Source organism: Mauremys reevesii, linkage group 7 (genome assembly GCF_016161935.1).
Source record: "Mauremys reevesii isolate NIE-2019 linkage group 7, ASM1616193v1, whole genome shotgun sequence".
Lineage (NCBI taxonomy): Eukaryota > Metazoa > Chordata > Testudines > Geoemydidae > Mauremys > Mauremys reevesii.
The window spans coordinates 109,631,268-109,656,990 of NC_052629.1; the positions used below are offsets into that span (position 1 = coordinate 109,631,268).

Sequence of the window (25,723 nt, forward strand, 5' to 3'; positions counted from 1 at the left end):
GTCATTAGTGATTTGGAGAACCTCAATTTTGGAGTGTCCACACTGACACACACTGAAAGACCTGATTTGAAGAGGGCAGGGGCTCAGCTCATTCTGAAAAAAACAGGCCCCTTTAAATTGCCTCAGATTGAGTGCCCAGTGACTTTTCAAAAATTTAGGCCCAATCTGGTCAAAGTACTTCTACATCTTTTTCAGCTCCACATGTGACAACTCTCATGAATAAACTAACTAAAAGGGGCAGGGGAAGAAACAACTAAAGATATTTATTGCCGTAAATAAAAAAAAGTTAACCAAAACCTTTTATTGATACATTCTTGGACAATATCACAGGATCGAGAGAGAATGGAAAGGGGGGAGGAGTTTGCCGGAAAGATTGTTTTCACTAATTGGCACATAAGCAGCAAGATTAACGAAATTACTTATTACAAACAGTATAAAACATACATGCTTTTTTTTTTTTTTTTTTAAGTCCTCATCACACTGGTCAATCATGGTGGGCATCAACAAAGAAAAACCTTAAGACATGTAAAAGCCATATTCCTTCTTCCAAATATTGTAAGAATAATTGAAATTATTGCAAAATAGTCATATATCTTAACTAAAATAACAAAATAGAACACAAATACAAATATCAAACAAATTATTAACATGTACTGTAAAATACATTACTGGCATGCATTCCACATATCAAGACCTCTATTAAAACCAAGCAATATCCTTCTTGCTTCATCTGCAGCCCATCATACTTATGAAAGGCAGGGGCTCACTTCGCCAGCACAGTTTTTGGTCTTTAAATAACTTTTTGTTCTTGTTGTTGAATTTAAAAAAAAATATGGATTGCAGTGATACAATAATAATTATACAAGTCATGTACATAGTTCTTTTAAATCCTCAGATTTGTTTTTAATGTGCTAACATCTGAGAGAATAGGTCTTCAATGCAACTGTGCATTCAAAACAAACAGTGAATCTTTGAAACAACATGGATGGAAATATGCAAAATTCCTCACAAACTGTACAGAAATTTCAAAAACTTGCAGTCTGGAAGTACATATAAAGACAGAATTAGCCCCTGTAAAGTCACTGTCGCTAAATGCAGTTCACCCATAAAGAGCTGGGTACTCATGTATTCGAGCTGGGTACTCAGTTTTCATACTTCCCATACATAGAGAAGGTCCAAGGTCACAGCCCACAGTGCCAGTGACTTATTAAGCCAAGAATAATTAAGGATATTTCATATAGCAGCTGTTCAGAACGCTTGGTCCTCTGACATTGGTCTCCATATTAACTGCCTGGCCTTTAAGCTTCTCCAGTGGTGGATACACTGCAGGTCAGGGAGAGGCATATGGCAGTTTGGGTGACTGAATGGATGAAAATCTTCATCCTTCCTCAACTCTGTCTGAAGAAATGGACTAGATAACCAGGTTATTATAACTGACATACTTCTTTTTTGCAGCAGGGCCTGAAAGAAAGGAGGAAGATGGAAAAAAGTCACTGACCTGGAAATCTGAAACTGTCCTTAAAAAGGCCTACTATTATCTCCTAATTAGTCGACACAGTGATGAGAGAAGATAAGCAGATGGTGACCCCTTTGCACTGATATCTTTACCTGGCAACTACTTCCCCTTAGAAGACATCAGTTTATTAATATTAATCTAAGAAGATTACTGATTAGATCAATTTAAGTGGTGTCCCCGGTTCTGAATATAACAAACAAAATTACCATAAATTGATTTTTCATAGTTTTGCAGTCTCTGTGTCTTTGCAGCACGGAGACACAAGGACTAGATTCCATTAAGGGTATTTTGTTTTTATGTTTTACGGTAACACATTCTCTTCCTTCTTAACTCTCACAGACTCGTACACTTTAAGGCCGGAAGGGACCATCGTGATCATCTAATCTGATCTCCTGCACTTTGTGGGCCATAGGACCTCACCCACCCAATCCTGTAATAGACCCATAACAGAAGGCAGGAGCAGAGGCGGCTCTAGACATTTCGCCGCCCGAAGCAAGGCGGCATGCCGCGGGGGGCGCTCTGCGGGTCGCCGGTCCCGCGGCTCCGGTGGACCTCCCGCAGGTGTGCCTGCAGAGGGTCTGCTGGTCCCGCGGCTCCACCGAAGCCGCGGGACCAGCGGACCCTCCGCAGGCACGCCTGCAGGAGGTCCACCAGAGCCGCCTGCCGCCCTCCCGGCAACCAGCAGAGCGCCCCCCGCGGCATGCCGCCCCAAGCACGCGCTTGGTGTGCTGGGGTCTGGAGCCGCCTCTGGGCACGAGGACAGCTGGGGAGCAGACTCCTGAAGCAGACCTAGGAAAAGAACCGCTCCAGGAAACATTCGTGGGCTAAATTTCATTTTCTCAGATCTAAAAATAAAATATTTTCTATTCAAGTTTAATGATTGCTGGGGACTTTAAATGTTCACTGTTGGAGATCAAGAAATCTGATCCATTAGGCCCATCATTTATATCTGAGTTTGCAAAATAAATAAAACAAATAAATAACCAGTCAATAAATAAGTTATGAATTTTGCTACTTTTTTATAGTAAAAAACATTGTGAACATTTGTGCAATGGCAACCACACACACAATTCAATGACATTTGAAACTATAGTGTTTAACAAGTAGCTCCCATGTGGAACAAAAATATTTGAACTCTGTATGATTCAATATATAAGTGTATAAACATATGCTACTTATATAAATATGGGCTTTTCATATATTACATCCCATCCACATATGTAACATAAAAATGAGCATTTGTATGAAACAAATGTCTTGATAGAAAAGTTTTTAAAAACCTTTTGAAAACATATATATAATATAATACCATAAGACTACACTGAACATTTTTCTTTTCTCTTGATATCCCAAAAGTTTAAAATTCTTTTATAATCATGCTTACTAACTGATGCAGTTATTAACTATTATTATTTGATAATTGTGTTCTTTGAGCAACTTGAATTTAACACAAAACAGTAGAAAGGTGTATCATAAAAGACATGCACAGAAAGTAACACAACATGCAAGTAAAAATGAGTTTTGATGCATCCTCCTGATAAGAGTTAAACTTGCAAAATTATACAAAAGACACAAGACCTGAGTTTCTGGGATATTTAATAATTGCCTCTCCCTTTGATGTCAAATACAATTGTGTGTGCTTAGCACTTAGGAAAATCAGGAGCCTTTGCAATACTGAAGCTATTTAAAAGCTAGCACTTAAAAAAAGTCATTAATACCTGCCCTTCAAAAAGAGTTAGACCACATTTAAAAACATTTATATTTATAAAACTAATTATTGTCAGAAATGCTCGTCTCCACATATACCCACATCATTTGGAGATAGTTTTGTGCATCTTCACAAAAGAATACAACTGAGCTGCCACATGTTTTTTAGTCATATAAGCCTAAATAGCTGGAGAAAGGTCCTCAGTTTGCATATATGATAGTTTACCCCTGAGAATCCACTCCCAGTGTGTTTAATCAAGCTAAATTGGGAGGACTATTAATTCTTTCCTCAAACTTTGATATAATGGATTCATAAGTTGCCAAACACCATGGTTTAGCAACTGCGATATTTCATTCTCATAAGGAAGGTTTTCACCAACAGCACAGACTGTTTCAAGAATATAATGTACAAGGATGCAACCAAATAAATACTCTTGTCAAAATGCTCATTTTCTTCACTGGCTACTTCCTGAACTGCTCAGATCAAGAGAAATAAGGAAACAATTTTACATTTAGGTATTTTTAATGGTGTCATTTAAGAATCTTGAATATAACTTTGCCATTTTATATTATTATTCTAAATCTACACTTAGTCACTTCCAGATTCACTGTAAGTGTCAAAGAAATCTATTCAATCCAACTCAGGAAAAACTAAGAACACCTTCAACATCATCTCTGGGAGTGGAGGGTGCTCAGCATTTAAGAGGATGCATTGTACCTTGACGAATCGGGCCAAATGGGGGTAACAATTAATGGGTTAAACAATTTTATTCGTAGAAGATTTACATAGTAATTACCTGTATTATGATGTGACACACAGTTTGGCTTTGTACGATTACATTTTCAGGATTTCAAAGAGCAGTAGAGAGTTTATTGCATTTATACCAATAAAGAGATGGAGATTTAGATAAACTCAAATCTTGGTCCGTAAATTGTCATCCCTTTTCCAAAGCTTTCAGATCTTTTCCTCTCCCACCAATGAAATAATTATTTTCTCTGCAGCTGAAGCTTTGCTGTGACTGGTTATCCTCCAATATCAGCCTAAATATCTCATTTGTCATTTTCCAGCCTGCCTAAGCACCAATATAAATCAAATACATCAACACCAAGTGAGCTCAAATAAAAATAATTTTTGTGAGTATATATTTCTGTTTGCTCACATTGAAAAGATCGAATACAAACAATGAAATCATAGAACATGAGGTTGTCTTTAGTACATATTTGCCCCGTTATATTTTAACAAAATAATGCTTTTCTACAGTTGACAAATACAACATAAGTGATCTGGATAAAATAATATCCCAAGAATCAGGGCCCCCCAGAGGATTCAGGGGGCCTGGGGCAAAGCGGGGCAGCTGCGGCGCTTGTACTCACCCGGCGGCGGTCAGGGTCTTCGGCAGAATTTCAGCGGCCGGGCGGCCTTCAGTCGCTCCACGTCTTTGGCAGCACTGAAGGGCACCCCCCCGCCCATCGCTGAAATGCCGCCGGAGACCCGGACCGCCGCTGGGCCAAGATTTGACGGGTCCCTGCGGGGCCTGGGGCAAACTGCCCCCCCTGGGCGGCCCTGCCAAGAATAGCTATTTATTTCTTAAATTCTGTGGGGGAGGAAAAGGAATTTCTCTTGATCCATCAATTTTAAGGCCAGAGGAACTAGTGGATACCTCCTCTATAGTACAGGCCATAGAATTTTACCCAGTTACCTCCGTAATGAGCCCAATAATTTGTCTTTGACTAAAGTATATCTTCCAGAAAGGCATCTAGTCTTGATTTCAAGACTTTAGAGATGGAGAACTCACCACTTTCCTTGTAAGTGATTTACTATTGCTGTCTCAGCTCTTCAATGTTTTGGGGAATTAGAATGATGAAGCAGGTAGAGATAAAATTTTCTCAAAGAAAGAAATGTCCATGCATAGAGAGTGTGCAAAAAAACTGCTCAGCATCTACCAACAGTTACCATGCTTTAATCTGAGATACTAGGATATCCCCCTGTACTTAGAATGGAAAATAGGTAGAGTATCAAAGATACTGTGCTATGCTGATTGTTTGTAAGTAGCGGCATTTTAATGGCAAATACTGACTCTCCTCTGTGTAACTATATGTCTTTCCATCTGTAAGCTAATATACTTTCACGCTATATACTATGACATTTTTAAAAACAACATTAAAATGATGTTCTTTAGGTCGAGAGTTGAGAACTCATAAGATAGGAAATGCCAGATTTACAGTTGCCCATGCAATATTAATTGCCCTCCCACCCGCCCCCGGGTGTACTCATGATGATACAGTTTTAAATTACATTATCATATATATTTTTTTCCCAAGAGGACTCTTGCTTCATTCAGAATGCAGGATGGACCGTGCTCCCTCATTGAGCATCTATTCAAAACAAAAACATTCAAATAAACTAAATAAACTACACGTTACAATTTCCTGTGTAAAGTGCTATCACTACAGAACTGGGCTCCATCCAGTCTTTAACTTAGATTTGCAGGTCCTGATCCTCAGTTGGGACCTGGTGCACCGGCAAGGGCGGCTCTAGGGATTTTGCCGCCCCAAGCATGGCAGGCAGGCTGCCTCCGGCGGTTTGCCTGCGCAGGGTCCGCTGGTCCCGCGGCTTCGGCGGACCTCCCTCAGGCGTTCCTGTGGGAGGTCCGCCGAAGCCGCGGGACCAGCGGACCCTCCGCAGGCAAGTCGCCAAAGGCAGCCTGCCTGCCACACTCGTGGCGCCGGCAGAGCGCCCCCCCGCGGCTCGCTGCCCCAAGCATGCGCTTGGCGTGCTGGGGCCTGGAGCCGCCCCTGTGCACCGGGAACTGTTGATCTACCTATCTGTTTATTTCTACTATTATGTTTCCAGCATTGTAAGTTCTTTAGGGCAGGAACCAGGTCTTTGTAGGTGTTTTTATTATACTCAGCCCTGATCCTGTTTGAGGCCTTTGGCCACTACCATAATATGAATGTTAAATAAAACGTGTGCAAATTACTGGGGATTTCAATGTTCAGCTCAATTCACTTTATGAAGTAAATATCTATATGGACATAGCTTTCTTATCCTTTTATCACTGATATAGACTTTGATTTCTAGAAAAGTGGAACATTTATGACTTTATAGACATCTGCTGATTCAAAAATCCCTTAAATCTAATAAGATAGGAACAAGTGGTAAGCAAGGTCCAGAAAGTATAACTATATTTAAATGGCGTTGGATGTATGCAGACAGTTGCAAGTAATAAATTATATCTTTGGATTTGCCCTTCCAGCTTTGTAAGACTGAAGTGAAATAAAATTTACAGATAGTATATCAAATCTCTAATATATGTATATTGTTGGTGAACATGCAGAGATCAACATAACATTAAAAGTATGGGTCTTGATTAAAGGATATGCACCCCATGAAAAGAATTCCTGCAAAATTATTCATCGCAGAATAAAGTATTAAAATACAGAAGTGCTTTGTTAATAGTGTTGCTTTACAATTCTACAGCATCTTCTTTCCAAGATTTTCAGTTATGTGCTTTATTCCAGGAGCAATATAACAGATTCATGTTCCCTTCTCTGTCTAAAAAAATCATTAAAATTTTGTTTCCCTGTTAAACATTGTCAAGTACCAAATGTGATGATTGTCCCTGCCCTAAAATGTCCAACTACAGTGCTGTTGGACCGGTTATCATCTTTTTTAGTCCCATCATACGGGGTGTTCTTTACGAGTTATCTCCCTCCAAAGTTTTCTGCTCAATGTCATACACTCTCTTACACCACATGCTAACTAACATGTCTTCCTTTATGACATCCCACCACTTCTTGCTGGGTCAGCTTCTTTGTCTTTTTTCTTCAGTTTTGATCTGAAGGACTGTGTAACCCACTTGTCAGGACTGCACATTACAAGACCAAATCCTCTGAGCCCGCACACCTTCATTTCTTTTTGTTTATGGATGTTACTTTCAGCATGTCTCTAACATGCACATTCCTCATCAGATCATTTTTTTCTGACTCCACTCATCCTTCTCAACATTTGCATTTCCATGACACAGCTCTTTTGCTCATGTTTCTTCTGAGTGCCAACACTCAGCGCCGCTGGTGGACTGGTTATCTGGGTTGTAAAACGATACCTTCTTCCAGTTTCAGTTGTTAGCTTTATTTGTGTATCTTGTTTATTTATGTTTCCAAGGCACTTATTCTCCATATTTACTATCTGGGACACTACAAGATTGAAAGAAAAATCAAACCAAAACTGGAACCATCATAAAGTGAATCAAGTCACTTTCAATTGGGCAAAATAGGTTTCTGTGTATTTCTCTTTCCTCATTTACCCTAATTTTTAACTTAATCTTAACTATTTCTGTACTTTTCGATCACTGCTTTGATTCTCAGCACTATTTTTTTTGTTTAAGCTATATCTTTCCACCATGAGTGATTCCCCCCACCAGTTTTATTAATGGGTATTGTTGAAATGCTCTATTGAATCATCTTGGTATTTGTAAATGTATTCCATACCTTTTCAAACTTCACTGAGTCATTTATAAGAAGATTTCTTGGTATTTTCACCATCTCACAACTGAAATATCATTAGAAGATTATTTTGGGGTGAGTGGGGAGGAATAATTTAATCACTAGATTTTATTTGTATCACCTTGTCTTCCTTTTACTTAGAGGGTAAGAAATACGGAGCTCTGTCCTGTGATGAATCATCTGTTGTCTGATTGCAATGGGCAAAAGAATGAGGCCGCACTTATTTTACTTGCCAATATTTTTCAAGTGTATAGTTTGTGATATTACACAATGCTAAACCACTTTTATCAGCTAATCAGGTTTCAACTACAGCTCTCAACACTTTCTCACGACTTCTACTTTATAACCAAAAGGCAGAATGAGCCAAAAACAATCTCCAGTGAAATTGGGAAATCTGTGTTTTATTTCTACAGAGAAAAGAGAAAACAAATGCATCCAATGTCCCAAAGAAAACCTAATTTGTGTTATAAGATGTAACACTTCAGAACAATGATTGACATGATTTTAAAAGATTCAATTACAACATGCTTTGAAGTACATAGAGACAGTCTGTTGTGGAACAACACTAAAGCAGTCTGTGAGATTTACAGTTAACTTCTGGGTAACTTGATTGATGGTGTAATTTAGTAGCATTTTTGAGTGTAGAAAAACCAAATAAACAAATGCAGCAGCAGCAGATTCCTAATGCCACTGTGTTTTTTCAGTTTGCTGAGATAGTTGCAGAACTCCAATTCTAATATGATTATTTTAAAGTACACAGCTGTATTTTAAATTTGGATATTTGAAAGTCACTCTAAAGTACACTAGACATACCAGGAGATCACAGCAACAGGATTACAAACAGCTTTTCTAGTAAATGAGAGTAAAAGAGATGCCTGTTTAATGGGTGCTGTTTTATAAATTATATACTGGGATTTGGGATTAACCAAATACAATTTGCAGCAAAACCAATACCCTGGGCACATTACTTTTTACAGAAAATACTTTTCCTTTCAAATAAAGGACAATTATATTTTAATAGTTTTACCGTGATATTGCTGTGTAGTAAAAAAGAGAAAATTAAAAGATCAGCAGTAGGAGCTACTAAAACGTCAACATTTTCCACTCATTCATTCCACACAGTCAACCACAGACACTCTTTATTCTAAACACAAGGGAGAAATTCCACTGGGTGCTAACTGTTGGCAATTGCTTTAATGTTCATCACTGAGCACGTGAAGGTGACTGCAAATATGTTATAGCATTGAACAGTACATATTCTGAGTAAATATTAATCTATTACTCTTTTTTATTTTAAACTCTCATGATTTCTTAGCCAAACATCCCCAAATGTTTTCTGTGCTAGCCAAAGGTGCTGACTAAACGTTAGAGTCTTTTGTTTTAGACAAATGAATATTTTTGTCCTGGTGGGCCTGCACTTTACTATCCATTCTCATTTTACCCTGAACTTTACCTGACTCTATTGTGTTATCAATAAGCTGAATTTTAGCTGGATCTTAGCATGTTAGTAAATAACGGAGTGTGTGTCATTTTACTCTAGCCCTTGACCCTTAGGGAAACGTGTCCAGATATCGAGAAAGGAACTACTTGTAACTGATATGGTATTTTCTGTGCTTAATAAAATAATCTATTGAAACACACACTTAGTTTATAGATTATTTATGTCACGATGACTTGGTTACAGATATCTTTTGGAATGATAAAAATGGATTGTTGAACAGCTGTCTTTAGCTTATCAATTACATAAGCAGATACCTTAAAAAGAAGTCCACAATCAATAATTCATTTTCTTTGTCTCTTTTCTGTTCACACAGAATATATATATATATTATATATATATATTCTGTATATATATATAATATTTATATACAGTATATAAAGACAATGTTGTTATGGCAATGTCTTGAAATGGACAAAATGGTGTAACTGATAAAGATGCTCATACATTCTCTGTAATTGACAACATGGACAAGGAACATGTGGCATAGCATGTGTGATCTATAATCAATATAACAGCTCTTAGTTCTTAGCCATTCATCCATCCATTAATGTTTTGCTAATTATGGTTACATATTGTCCCAGTAGTGATAATTTAATTACAAATACCATTGGCTTATTAATTCAAAATAAGATCAAGCATGAGAAAGGATTTTTCTTTGTTCTAAACTAGTATATAAAAGATGAGTTCTAGGAAGTTAGTCAGAAGTGAACTAAAATACACTGCCATCATTTCTCTAGTTCCAGAGATCAGTATGTATGTTTCCTTTTTGTATTCTGTATAGTTCAGTATTAAGTCTATGAATGTATATTTAATAGACGTGAGCCTGACCACAGAATATAGCCAGGCTTCTCCAGAGCTGAGACATGGGATTTTTTCTTAACTTTTCTTAACTAACTCCGTTGAAGTTTTATTTAAGTATTTGACATCCTGACTTACTGAATCCGGACTCCCAACAATACCATTCAGTGCGAAAACAATGAAGAATTACTGAAATATGGTCCTCCATCACATGGTTTTCTCTTAAATTACAAAACCCCATAAAATAAGACTCATTTTGAAAGGGTGAAGACTCCACTAAACACTTTTTGCAATGCTAAATATTGATAGTTTGGTCCAAACCAAAAAGATTTGAATCCAAAGAACCCAGATTTTGTGGCAATTTTGATCTGTGCCGAAATTTCACCATGCCACTATCCTAAATCTCTCTCTGTCACACAAAAATTAACCTAGAAAATTCAATTCTTCATTGAAACGCTTGTTTGCCAAATGTCAAGACTAAAATCAAACACTGAATGATAAAACAGTGGAATATCAGTCTTGCTTTTAGTGGAGACTACAACGTGACCTTACCTATGGAGTGGTTACTGAGGCCTTCTTAATAATGGATTGAATAAAAAATCCCATGTCCCAGCTCTGGAGAAGCCTGGCTATATTCTGTGGTCAGGCTCACGTCTATTAAATATACATTCATAGACTTGAGCTTGGGTTTTCCCTGCTTGTGGCTTTACACAGGTGTTTCTATTACTGCCACATATATTTTGCTTCCTTTTCCACTCTGCATGAGCTCAGTTCAGTATAACTTGCAGAGGCAGAACCTGTACCACTGTAACAACAATACAAAATCAAACTGTTGCAATCTAATCTTTCAACCCATAAAGTAATTTAGTTCTAAAATGCATTCTATAGGACCTGAATGAATAGCGCTCAACAGTTTGATTTTGTATTGTTATTTCTTGCTAAATGTTAGCATAATTTTCTTCTTATTAAGGAGCAATAGTGGCTTCAAACTCAGAGTTAAAACACAAAAGTGACATTCTAGCAGTCTAGCCACACCTACTTACATAGGAAAACAATTCATAACACATTGGACATGTTGTCATGGTATAATGCACAGCCACCTATGTTATATAAGTATGAGCCCAAACGCCAAATGTTTCTAGCAACTCAGTTAGTACTATTGTTACAACAGAACACACCACCAGGAGTCTTACTGTATTTATAAAATGTGTGTCTCTTTCTTCCTTTTTCTGTTTTGCCTCATTTGCCAAAAGAATGTGTGGGAGGCCAGCTAGAATCACAATAGATTCTACTTGTCAGTATGCAGGGTGTCCAGGAAGAAAACTTGTATACATTTTCAAGTACTCCAGATAGGTGCACTGTAATGTCTACCGGAGAGATCCCAGCTCACAAAGTTGCTACTTCAAAGAGAGAGAAGAGATTCAACTCATCTTTATATCCTATACAAAATATGAAAAGTATGACTTTTAAGAAAAGTATTTTTGGATTTGAGGCTTTAAGATAATGCATATTTCCCATAATGCCACATAAGAGACAATGCAATGTAGGTTTATTTACATCTATATAAATCCACAGTATACAAGAATGCTAGCAGCCCATATCAATATAGATAATTTTAAAAATCAGTAATATTAACTGATCTTAATAAATGCATATGGCAAGATTTTGAATCTTGAGTGCCTACAGCTAAATGCTTAATACTTAAATAGTTATCTAATTTTCAGGGTTGCTGAAGACCCTCAGTTTCCACTGTGGCCAATGTGCTTTAAGAGGTGCTAAGCACTTTTGAAAATCAGTCCATTTATTTAGTTGCCTATCTATTGATTTAGGTATGTAACAGATATCCAACTCTAAACATGCTGGCCTATATATTTAGTACTAAAATATACACCACCAAAATATGTAAACTCATTTCTTGACCTGAATGCAGAAGAGTGAACACACAACAAACCTGGATCTGAACTGATTCTGGTCTGGCATGGTTATTTCTAAATATTGAATACGGATATGACTGGAAGTAGAGTGGGTTGGTATTAATCACCTACACAAGGTTAAGTTTACAAACAAACAAGCCATTGAAGTACACAGCAGTAATGCAGAATTTCTCTGATAATGAACCTCCACATTTACACATAAGAGCTACATTTTGCTTTCAGACTGTCCCCACTCAGTTGACTTTAATGGAGTGTGTTGACGTTTATGGGGTGGCATGCACTTTTACAGTTGTACATTGGTTTTGCATTTACTGTTCTGGAGAACTGACTTAAAATCCTAACTCAGGTCATATGTGAAAATCAGTTTGCATGTGTTACCAGTGGAAACTGGGCTAAGACATTACACTTTGACATGGGTAGCAATATCTGCTCAAGGGGTTGTTGCATAGACTAACAGAAATGCCAGAAGGTATTATTAATATTAAGATATATAATACTGACATGGAAGCAAGGCACAACTAGCATATATCACATGCTTGTGATTGGCAATAATCATTACTTTTGGTCTGTAGTTCTTCTGAACATTAAATTTACATACAATTTGAAAATAAACAAGAAGCCTCAGTTTTGCTTTGTTTTCAGATGCAGCTAAACAACAGTGAAGGTGGCGAGATTTTACAAGCAAGCTGAAATGGGCCTTTTGCAAACTAGAATTTGATTCTCTGGTGAGCCAATTTGGAGAAGCCATAATAATAAAGAAGGCATCTTGATCTCCACAAAATCCTACAAGTTCACCATCATGATGTTTATCTTAAGGAGATGATCATGTATCAGTAGTCAACTTTTCTCACTTCCACTGTGAGCTATCAGTTGTCCTCTTAGTTGCATTCCATCCCTCTCCACCATTGCCCAGAGGTTTGTTGTCTGTCCCCTGCCCCTAAAAAGATATTGGCCTTTCACTTTCACAAGAAAGTATCTACTGTTTCACTAATGGGGTCTATTTTAGGATATTCTTCACATGCCACTCGACAGACCAACCTAATAGAAAAGTCTTTTTCTTTCATGATAATTAGTGGAGATTGAAGTGAAGATGGCCTGTGTCTAAGTACGTGAAAAACACAAAAGCATTTAGCTCAACTCAGCATTTAATTCAAACAAGTGACGGACCGAATAGGCATGTGTGTGGCACCTTTTCAAGCCAATAGCTATAATGAAAGTGCCAACACCAATGAATGACCCATCATTCTTCCCAGCTCTCCAACTGCTTTAAAGCTGCCTCTGGTACTGATTCACACATATTTCATTTTCTTTGTTAAATTACTTGTAGGTCAACCCACCAGTGGCACAGGTATTTCATGACTTCCCACAGCAGACAATGGTTTAACAGTCTTTTGAAATAACTGCATCTCTTGTTCTAAAATCATATTAAAAATATGCACAGACCAAACTCCTCTTTGGATATAAAGTTAATCACTTGACTGGTTTTCCTTATCTTGAGCATGGGCCACAAACAAAGAAGCTCCTGCGGAGTCCAAAAGGAAGGCAGATCTGTGAATAGTCAGAGTGAGATTTTACTCATTCTCTCTTCAATTTTATGCACATTTGTTACTTTTTCCAATCCTAAAGAGAAAAGATTTACAGTGCAAAAGATGAATTTTATTACAGCCTACAGGCATCTCAAGCTATTAAAAGTATGAACCATGATTCTCTTAGTATTTCTGACGTTGGTGAGAGCCCCATCATTGCTATGACTACGAATTTGAAACTCCAGCCCTTATTCCTGACACTTGATGTTGTAGATTATCTGTACTAGATTCAGGGGCAAATGAAGCTGTTTCTTGTATCAAATGCTGAGAAGGCCACAGTTACATCTGGGTAGCCCTGTGGATTAGTGATATTGTGATATTCATTTTAACAGTTATGTTGATGACTCTTCCTGTTTTTCTTTACTTTTTTTGTCAGGGTGGGTGGATGTATGTTAGAGAGCGAGAGAGATGATAATGGGGTCCTGAAATGCTCTCCTAATGTTTATTCTAATCTTACAAATTCAAACCCTTAAAATGCTAATGCTTCGGCTTTAGTATTTAAATGGAAACATTTTTTACAGATCATACTATGTCATCATCATATTTTCAAATCTACACTCTTTTTTCATTATGAAAGTATGTTGATGGCTTTTCCAGTACATAAATGCCTGAACTAGGATAATCTGTAAATGTGGTAGGAGTTTTTGTTTTGTTTTGTGGTTAGTTGTGTGTTTCTGTAACCACAGTCTGAAGCGAGTGTTGGCTTTTAAGGATATCAGTGTACAGAACCTCATGTTTTAATAATTAAATATAAATATATTAAGCTACAAATAAAATATCACCAAAAATGGTGTTTCTCCTAAAATTGCATTATGGCCGTCTCCTCTCATCAATTACACATTAGCTGGCATGGCTCCTTGTCAGTCTTGGTAAAGCAGAAACAATTAGCAACTCAACACTAAACACAGCCAGAAATAGCAGTGCTGTCCTAGTTGCCTTGGAGGTTTATCAACAGATCAGAACTTGCAACAGGGAATCAGAAGTTGTTAAAAAACGGTTTCTTTTTCCTGATTTCTAATTAATCTAGTGCATAAATACCATAAGAATAACCCAGTGCCAAGTTCAGCGGCAACAACAGCTTTCTTTCTTTTTTTTTTTCTTTTTTTTTTAATTACAGCGGCAACACATTTTGCCTTGAGAACTGTTAGCTGAATTATCCCTCCTTATATCACATTGTAGTCCCATTTGTCTTTGCTCTCTGGGTTTTGCTATGTGTACATGGAACTGGTGTGTAGATAACAGCCTAACACATGAGCCTGAGCACTGTACCAAGCGCAGCTCATAAAAATGGGAATATAAAGATAATATAGTATTTTTAATTAAAACAATGGCAATACATTGAGTTCTTGTGGCACTATAAAAGGAATAGCACTGGCTTGAAATAAACAGAGTGTGGGCAATCACTGAATTAGTTCCTCTAAACACCTGTATTCCAATTCATGCCCGCTCCCATGCATCCATAGTCCCCTCAATATGGGGATCTTGTGATAGGCATAAAGGAGTTGTAGCTCATATTAAGTTAGCTCAGATTTCTCTTTTGAAACCAAATATAACAGTTTCCATTCCACTCTTCTGTCCAGTATTTTTCACTGAGGACCAAATCCAATAAAATCCATAAGCAGGGAGAGAGGCAGCCTATATTCTCTGTGTCTTTTATACAGGCTTCCATGATGCTGAGCTGGATAGAGCTTTTGTTAAATATAATCCTTAAACTCTCAATCCAACAAAGCACTTCAGCATGTGTTTACTTTTAAGCATATGAGAGTAATCCATAATGTTTACATGATTTGCTAGACCAGGGCCTAACTGAACAGTGTATATTTTTTATTTCTTTTTTTTTTTTTTAAACATGGGACTATAGATTTTTTTGTGGGGAAGTTACATGTGAAAACATTCCAAAGCAAGTATCCCACTGACATGCACAGAATGACTCTGCATGGATTCCTTACTCTAGCTGGGATCACTGGGTTGGTATTTCCTAGACTTAGCCAAAGTCCCTCCTAAAGTAGGGAAGAGACTGTAGGAGGAAAGTGATTAAAAGAGCAGGTTGTAAGACTGTGCATACAATACTTCAACATTGTTTATAAAACAGGGTTTACAAATTAGAATTAAATAGAAAATCATGGGCCAGCTCCTCAGGTGGGATAAGGTGTAGTTCTACTCACTCCATTTAATTAACAGGGTAAGTTATGGGTCAGACGTTGTGTGTGTTATTAACAACCAAATATTTCCTATCACGGAATCAATTTTCTCTGATTAGACATTGTTACTATTCTTTGGTTATGTTTGCTACTATCATCTCACCTGACTACACCCCACTTATTTTAAAGAAATAAAGAAGGTAGAGAAGTGTGAGTTTATACATGTGTGAAGGGCATTCTGGAGACTATAATAATGGGGTGGGGGAGAGACATGTAACAAGGGAGGCATGAGGGTTGATTATTGTTTTAAAAGTTCAGGAAATTGCAGATACCGTAATTAAATGCTGATGAAAGGCTGTGAGTCCTGTGTAAGGATGAGGGGCAAGGCATGGGGGAGATAATGGAGTTATGATATTATAGCAGCAGATTTAGTATTCCACATGGATTTCAAGAGACAAAAACCCACGCTTTTTATTCCAGTTTCCCAAGGTACAAAACAAAGTGTAGCTTGTTAATAGTGTGATGCTTTTTACATTTCATGTGAATAGGTATCCAAGCTATAAGGTCCTAAATTGTCACTTCAAATAGGATCAAATTAAGTAGCTATAGACCTGGAGTAGAAAGCTGTGAGGGACTAAAATGGCATAAAAGAAGAAAGAGTTCCAGGTTGCCTAGTAACTGCTACCTTTTCTGTGTATTATATGAATGGAGTCTAGATACTTTTGAATTTTTGGTATTTCTTCTTGTAATATGGGGGAGATTTGCCATTTCACTGTGCAACAAATTAAGCTACTTGATGTAGTGTAAGGACCACAAGACTATGCCATAGGACGGAGAGAGTAACCTTTGCTGCCAGCAGTGAGAAGTACAGACCAAGAGTGAATGGCTCAGACCCTTGTGCCACTAGTAATACTCTTTCACCACAATGTTGCTTGTTCTGATTTACTCCAGGGCAGTAGTTAGAGCAAGTCAAATAGCTGTTCACTGGCATGAGTGAGATGGGTTGATGGTATCGCCAATGACTTCATTTCCAAAGGAAAGTCACAGGCTGAATGGTCTGGTGAACTAAACTACTTGTTCATGACTAAAGGTGGTCTTTCTAGAGCAGATTTAAGGCTCTTTGGCAAGGCAACTTTGCCAAAGTTTGCACTGTCCCCGTTCTCATCTATGGATAGAGAACTTCAGCCTTACATAAGCACTACATTTTTTTAATTCATTTGCATTCTTTCCTTCGGCGGCAATTCAACGGCAGGTCCTTCCCTCCAAGAGGGATTGAGGGACCAGCCGGATGTGCCGCCCCTCTCCGTTGGCCACCCCAAGCACCTGCTTGCTGCGCTGGTGCTTGGAGCGGCCCTGGTTCAGCTGAACAGGCAGCTTCTTGAATGGTTTAAAAACATCCACCTACAAGGTTGCCAAAGCCATCTCTCCATTTACAGTCCTGCTGGTAATTCTTCAAGCTCACCCCATTGATCGGTTTCAACTGTTTTCCTACTACAGATGTGTGAAGTTCTCTGTAACTTGAAGTCTTTACAATCTGTATTCAGCCAGAATTCTATCAATTTTCCAGGACTGGTAGTGCTGAAATAAAGGCAGATTCTCAAATTTCTTCCTTAACTTGAACTGGAAGGTTGTCATTATAGTTTAATTATAAATTGGCTCCTGTAACTTGCACCTGTGTTTTAATGGCCCTTATGGGGCTTTGATTTTGCACAGTTGCACAGATACAGATCCATCCCCAGCTCTGACTCCTCTCTCCTCTGGCTCACCTATGTCTTATCTCTGCTCTGGTAGGGCTATTGCAGTGATGGTGCATCGTCATCAGCTGTGCCTGGATGTTGGAGTCCCCTGCACTGTCTATATTCCTTTGGGGGCCTTCAGACCTGTGATTAATAAGGCTTCAGATATATAGAGCTGAGTAACAGAAAAAGCTGCTTGTTCAGAGTAATATTCAAAATTTATTTCAAGACAATCTTCTAGAAGACAGGTCAATCTCTTCCTGACTACAGTTCTCCACTTAGTTTGCTCACGTGCAACATTTGTGTATTTAAGTGAACATTGAGTCTGCCTCTACGTGGCATGTAGACCTGCCGTTTTCATTTTGCATTTCACATAATGGCGGCGTGCTTTTACACACCACTATAACAACAAACACAACAACCATTATCATTCTGCAAATCTAATTTGCAAAGCCTCGGCCTACTGAAATAAAAGGAGTCAACTGGGCTTCTATGGTGTTTAGAGCTCTTGGATGGCTACATATTAGGTCTCCCCTTTCATTCACTGTTGGGAATAATGCAATTTTGGAGACATTAATTTAAGATCCTTCTGTAGAGAGAACATTAAAATCTACTTACATGCTAAACTGATATTTGCCTTCTCAGCTTGATTTGGTAGCAGAGAACTTTAGCACTATGATTGAGTTTCCTTTTTTTTTATTCGATATTGAAAGAGAGCCCCTGAAGGAGTTGCACCTGCTTTTTAAATTCAGTACAGATTTTCCGCCTTCATCTTGATATTAATTGAATGTATTTTCTTGCTGTTTTGTTTATTTAAACTGAGCTGCTGCAGGTTGCCCCTCCAAAAAAATGAAACATCGCAACCCTTTAGGAAAATCTGTACAAATCTGTTCAATGCAATTGGAATGTTTCCCACCTGTGTTATACCAGAGGTGAATTTTATACCCAAGAAATTACTGAAGGGTCATTTGAAGTTTTGATTTATCTTTGTTGAGTCTGATGGATGAGTGAGTACTTGAGTACTGCAAAAGAGTATTCACAAACATTTGTTTGAACAGCTGTGAACTTCAACCATGTTTGTGCACCTTTTTATTCACTAATAGAGAATGTTCACATATAGCCGATTTTGTTTACACAACTGTTTGGGGGAAAGGTCATTCTCTGAACAAATACTATGCGAGCATTTTTGTGCAGGTGAGAGTATTCATATTCTAAAAAGAATGTTTGTTATTCAATATACTCCTGTTTGGAAAAAAAATCAACCAGGAAACAGCAACAACTCTATCTGACTTATGCAACCAATTAGACTGTTCAAATAAAAAATGGTGCATATAGACAGAGCAAACAGTTCACAAACAATCCATGTGCTGAAGTTTCTTCATGTACACTGTTCAAACAATTAGGAAAAAACAAGATGTGAATAAAAATATCAAATTCTTTGTCAGATAATTCACAAATAGAAATAAAAAAGCTAACTGCTTCAGATAACTTCATAACAATATGACTAGCTCCAACAGACTGGAATTTTGCCTCTTGTGAACGTTACTGAGGCAATAAAAGTGCAAGTTTGGAGGCAGCATACTCCGGGATGTATTCCTTGTAATTCTCACAAGTACGTTAGTAATTCATTAGTATGAAGAACAGGAGTACTTGTGGTACCTTAGAGACTAACAAATTTATTTCAGCATAAGCTTTCGTGGGCTACAGCTCACTTTCAGCCCACAAAAGCTTATGCTGAAATAAATTTCTTAGTCTCTAAGGTGCCACAAGTACTCCTGTTCTTTTTGCGGATACAGACTAACACGGCTGCTACTCTGAAACCTGTCATTAGTATGAGTGTCTAATTCTCAGTCTCTGTCTGCTTAAAGATTATGCAGAAAAATACATCTTCAGTTCCCAGGCTAGATTCACTACAGGGATTGTGTTGCTATTTAATACAATAATAAGCTTATATATATACACAAGAGAAAGAGAGCAGGTGAGAGATTAATTCCCACTCTGACTCCTTTACACCATGTAAAAGGGCAGATACCCTAACAGCATTGTTTCAGGCTGTGGAAGGATGTCCTGGCACAGTCACTGTGGAGGAAAACCCTATGGCTCCTGTCATAAACAGACAGTAAAGGGTTAAGAAGTTCACCTAGCCTAGCTGACACCTGACCAGAGGAACCAATGGGGGGGGGACAAGATTTTTCAAGAGGAAGGAGGGAAGTTTTTCCTTTGTCTGTTCATTAAGTTCTGTGCTGGAGTGAAAAAATCAAGGAACCAACCAGGGTAGTGAGTATTAGAGAAGGAATGAATTAGCTTATGTTTATTTCCTTTTGTGACTTTGTCTTTTTGCATTAGAGGGATAATCAAATTGGGTTTTCTTTTGTGCAGGAAAGGCAGAAAGAATAGTAAGCCAATATGGCTCCATCAGGAGCTCTTTCATGACTAGAAAATGAGAAAAAGAATCCTACAGAAAGTGGAAACATGGATGAATTGCCGAGGAGTAGTACCAAAAAAAATAGCACAAGAACGTAGGAACAAAACTCAGAAAAGCTAAGGCACAAAATGAGTTACACCTAGCAAGGGACATAAAATGCAATACAAAAAGGTCATTTAAATACATTAGGAACAGGAGAAAGAGGAAGAGAAGTGTAGGTCCTCTACTTAGCAGGGAAGGAGAGCTAATATTTGATGACATGAAGAAGGCTGAAGAGTTTAATGCATATTCTGCTTCAGTTTTCACTAAAAAGATTAATGGTGACCAAATACTTAACACAACTAATATTTACATGCAATGGAAATCAAAGTAGGGAAAAAACTGGTAAAATAATATTTAGATAAGTCTGATGTATCTAAGTTGGCAGGGTTTGATGAAATTCATTTTGGGATACTTATGGATCTAGCTGAAGCAATCTCTGAACTATTAGCAATTATCTTCAAGAACTCGTGGAAGATGGGTGAGGTTCCAGAGGATTGGAGAAGGGCAAACATAGTACCTATTTTAATAAGAGGACCCATGGAATTATAGGCTAGTCAGCCTAACTTCAATACCTGGAAATATACTTATTAAACTATCAATTTATAACCTAGAGGGATATAAAAAATAGCCAGCATGGATTTGTCAAGAACAAATCATACCAAATCAACCTAATTTCCTTCTTTAACAGTGTTATTGGGCTAATGGTTAGGGGGAAAGAGTAGTTGCAATATATCTTGAATTTAGTAAGGCTTTTGGCGCAGTTCCACATGACGTTCTCATAGGGCAAACTAGGGAAATGTGGTCTAGATTAAATTACTGTAAGGTGGGTACACAACTGATTGAAAGATCACACTCAAATCATAGTTATCAACGGTTCACTGGCAAACTGTGAGGGTATCTAGTAAGGTCCCACGGGGGTCACTCCTGGGTCTAGTACTATTCAATATTTTCATTAATTACTTGGATAATGGAATGGATACTATGCTTACAAAATTTGCAGGTGATACCCAAGCTGAGTGGGGTTGCAAGCACTTTGGAGGACAGGATTAGAATTCAAAATGACCTTGACAAATTGGACAGTTGGTTTGAATTCAATAAGATGAAATTCAGTACGGATGAGCGCAAAGTTATTTACTTAGGCAAGAAAAATCCAACACAAAAATGACACTAATATGAAGCCCTATATTCTGTGACTCTAAAGTGAGGTAGTTTGTCGTCTAGAGGTCTGAATAAAGGGCTGAGATGCAGGATGTCCATCCTGTCTAAACTGATGATTCACTGCATGGCAACGGGCAAGTCATTTAACATCTTTATGGCTCAGCTGTAAAATTGATATAATCCTTATGTGCTAACTTGCCTCAGGGGGTCTGTGTTGTGAGGATTAATTAATGTGTAGATAGTAATGAACTGTAAGGCTAACGTATTAGTGTTGCCAAACAACGTCCAGCAAGATATCTCCTACATTCTATTACTGCTATATTACTTTATATGCTAGATTATTTGGAACTGTTTCTGGTACAGTTTTTAACTGTTCAGATCTTGCTTAAAGATCTGCTGACATTCAGCAGATGATTTAGTTCACTTCAATTGTTATAAAAAATTACCAAATTCATAAGGAAATGGTCATTTACAATTAATAAAATAATTGTATTCACATGTATATGTAATATATTCTGTATGGTATAAAATGCAGCATATATATAATAAGCACACTCGAAATATATGTTGATATGTCAGTCATTTCACATGCATATGTGTATTACTTTAAGTATTTCTTGACTTATCCATGGTTAAATTTTACCCACATGGCTTTCTTATTAAGTCCTTTAGAAATGGATATTTATCATGTCTACTGTTGTACAACCTCTAAGCAAACTCAGACTGCATATCTAGTGAAGTACATTATATAACTGTTCTTGAAGTGAGCCTGATACCCAGGGGACCAGTAAAATACCGCATGGAACAGTGTGAGTGCCATAAGTAACAATTACAAATATCCAAAGTAATGGTTTCTTTTAACTAGGATTGCTTTGAAGTTCCCAAAAGGATTTAATAGGAAGCAGAAGTATAACCTTGTCTGATCCCCAGAGCATCTTGGGATTTGAAGTAGGCTTTTTCTTTAAATCAAGTCTATTTTTTATAAATTTTTTAGCTTATAGGACAAATTTAAAGCAGCAGCTCTGATCGGATGACCATGTTTTCAAAGTTTGCCAGCTACTGCATATTTCATACTGTACTTTAAAAAAAAAATAGCAAGGACCATATACCTAATACAAAATTAGAGAGAACAATAAAAAAAGCATTTTCTTGGGTAAATGGCATTCAAAAGCCCGATTCATGTTCTACCCATAGGCCTTCAGTGATATTGCATGAAGCTAAATATTCAGTTCATCTCCTATAAACAAACATTTTTTGGGGGCAAATCTTCGTTCCTTCAAGTCAAAGTCAAATCAACCATTAACTTCAATGGAACCAGCATTTGGCTCATATACACATTTGAACACTCTAGATATAAACGTAACTTATATTGATCTAACAATAATTCAGGTGAGTGACTGTATCATTAGAGTCCCTTATGGGTGCTCTCCAGGGCGAACGCTAACAACCTGGGTTAAATGATGAATGTCAAAGAACCTTAGACCCCTCTCCAAAGAGTTTAATTGAAAGAAATTTGAACTGAAGAATTTAGGTCTAAGAGAATAGTGAAAATGGAGTAAAGAAAACTCTCGATAGTAGATAATATAGAGGAAGCAACTATGCTGGAGAGGAGTTGCCACTGCTATACAAAGCCATCAGTGAAATCCTGGTTCACTGAAGTCAATGGCAAATTTCCCATTGACATCAATGAGGCCAGATTTTTCACTGCATGAGTCCAAAGGAAGGATAGGCTGTTTCTCATAAAGATCACAATAAAACTGCAGTAGATTGGGCTGGGAGAAACAAAGAGAGGAGAGAAAAAGATTTGCAATGGATTTATGACAACAAGCATTGGTGGAATTAGCTTTAAAAGTGAAAAAATAGAGTTGCTACTGTAATTCTGTTAAAATAAGTTTTGTGGGGTTACTAATATTTTGACAATACAATAAGCAAAACACTTGCATAAATGAGTGTCTTTTTAATCTTAGTACTTCATAACCACTCTGAAGTGGTTGTTGATGTCTTTTCTGTACTGGAAGCAGACTGTGAACCATTTGTAGTGAATGTATACGTTATTATGCCATCTGGAACATGCTAATGTCTGACTGACTCTTTATGACTTTATACACAACTAACCAACGCACTGTAAAGACTCAGTGGGACATAAGCACACTACAGCTGGTATCCATTAATGTACATAATCCCTAAAATAATGTAAAATCCACTTACAGCGCAGAAGAGACATCAACCACTATTATGAGGGAGTTTGCTTCATTAAAATCACTGAACATTTCTTTACAAATGGTTTAGCTATGTCCAGAACATTTTTATTATTACATGGACATCCGTTAATATAAAGTAAATGCATATATGATGGTTGTCAAACTATTTAGGAAACCACTTACTTTAAATTAAATGCAGGTATTAGCCTGCTGGAGCTATTTAATAAACATTTATAATGAAACTCTCAATTCTTGTAATAAAGGATTTTCTAGGGGAGTGAACAGAAACATGAGATCTTCATTGCACATAGGATGCTAGCAACATATATTGGTTCAATAAATAATCTGAAATGAACTGCGTGCTGATATTAACATGAAAGGGCTTGATAGGCCTTTTTATATGCAGCTCTTTCAGTAAAGGACTGTACTTGCTTGCCATGCTACAGTGTCAACCATTCTAAAAATCACTTAAAAAATTATGGGGCTAAATTCTGAAACCTAGCATAGGCTGTTTACATATTTACCAGTGGGTAGATTGTGATTTTAGGCCCTTGCATAAGGGGCATTGAGCCACCATATGTGTAGCACCAGGGGTCACAATTATTCCCCTTCTACTCCAGGGAGGAAGAAACTTACTCTAGCCATTGAAAGGGTGCAGTTTAGCTCTGCCACTGACCCAGATATCCTCACTAGAATTTATTTTTTCCTTCTGTGTATTATTCCCCCAAAATGCTATGTTCCGGTATTTTGTTTCCCCATTTTAATTCCACCCATGTATTGCGATGATGGTTCTATCCACTTGGTTCTGGTTTAGGGTTTTCTAATAGTGTCCATCCTTATTGTATCTAAGAGCTCTCTGTTCCCTTTTCAGCTCTATAATATACAGAAAATAACTTAATATGTTCTTCATTGACTGTTCATAATCCTAAACCTTCTATAAGTCAGAGGACATGATCCATTTTTTCAAACCTATTGAAAAATGTATTACCTCTATATTATTCACTGATAAATTTGGTGGCATTATTGTTACTAATTATTTACCTTATACTAGCATGTAAAGGCCCCAAAATGTGAATGGGTATGGCTTTGCAAGGCACTGTACAAACACATAGTGAAAGAGAAATGTTGCCTTGATGACCCTAAAAAAGCCAGAAAGACAAAGGGTGGGAAGGGAAACAAAGGCATAAGCAAAGGGAGATAAAAGTGACTTGCCCAAGTCACACAGCACATCAGAGGCCAGGAATAGAACCAGTGTTTCCTGAGTCCCAGTCCAATGCCCAATGCACTGAACACACTAGCTTTTAATATAGCATCTGTACACTCACACACTTTTCTAGCTGTACTTTCATCTAAACCATTTATTCACACAGTGACATGGATCACACCTTCGTCAAGCTCAAATAACAACAATAAAATTGAATGACAGAAACACAAAATGACTCCACTGCTAATTCTCGTGAGACTCTTCCTCATTTATAACTCACATCACCTTTAGTCATTAGAATCTGCCCTTACTCACCTAACCAGTATTTTATTAATTCAATGACAATGCTTTCTGCACCATGCTTATTACTCTTCTCTGTTCCTCTATTCTTCAACTTTGCTATACACTCTTTCAAAATCTAAGCAGATTATAGCCCCTGCATCACTCAAATCTGCTATAATGATTTGCAATTTTTATCTATATAACGCCATAAGCGAGCTGGGAGTTTTGCAGGCAATGAAATACTGTAGTATTGCCTTAAAGAGGTTAGAATGTAAGTAACAACATGGCCTGAAAAGAGAAGGTAACACAAAGAGAGATTAGGTGGAGGAAGGTTTCAGCTATGAAATCATGCAGTTGTTATTCATACACACATCCTGAGGGATATGCAGAATAGTAGTTGTTGCTGTTTTCAAATCTTTAAAAATAACAAGAGAAGACCAAAGTTCTTAGTGTTTAAAAAGTATCAAAGACTTCCTGGGCTCTCTTAATTCCACCTATTTTGGGGGTTATTCCCTCAAATCAGTAGGGAATCATGTGCAGGGCTGGTTCCAGGCACCAGTGCAGAAAGCAGGTGCTTGGGGCGGCCAATGGAAAGGGGCGGCATGTCCAGGTCTTCAGCGGCAATTCGGCGGCGGGTCCCTCGGTCGTTCTCAGAGGGAAGGACCGGCCGCCGAAGAATGAAGCGGCACAGTAGAGCAGCAGCCGAAGAGCCGCCGATCACCGCTTTATTTTTTTTTCCCCCTCTTTGCCGCTTGGGGCAGCAAAAAAGCTGGAGCTGGCCCTGATCATGTGCTTAAATTAAACATTGGACTCAAGTGGTTTACTGGCTTATGGCCAGAGTGCTCAGCACCTTGTAGGATTGAGACTTTGGTGAGCAGGATTTGAGCATAACTAGATCCAGAATTGCTAAGTGTAGCCAGCTTTGGAGTGGAGAGTGGATGTGCACAAAGTCTTTAGGGTTCATGTTTTCAAGCTTTTATCTACAA

The 25,723-nt window shown here is 37.8% G+C and overlaps 1 protein-coding gene across 21 annotated transcripts in view; it reads right to left on the reverse strand.

Moving 5' to 3' along the window:
- Positions 1-322: 322 nt before the first annotated feature.
- Positions 323-25,723, reverse strand: part of GRM7 (glutamate metabotropic receptor 7) — a 1,280,044-nt gene continuing 1,254,643 nt past the window's right edge. For 20 of the 21 annotated variants that reach the window (XR_005582805.1, XR_005582804.1, XM_039481474.1 and 17 more), the window contains one exon: positions 323-1,461. Coding sequence is in view for 2 of the 21 variants with exons in the window: in XM_039481459.1 (XP_039337393.1) it covers positions 1,412-1,461 (50 nt within the window). In the remaining 19 variants the exon portion in view is untranslated. Of the gene's footprint in view, positions 1,462-5,548; positions 5,600-25,723 lie in introns of those variants that run through there. The other variant, XM_039481460.1, reaches the window with a different exon arrangement.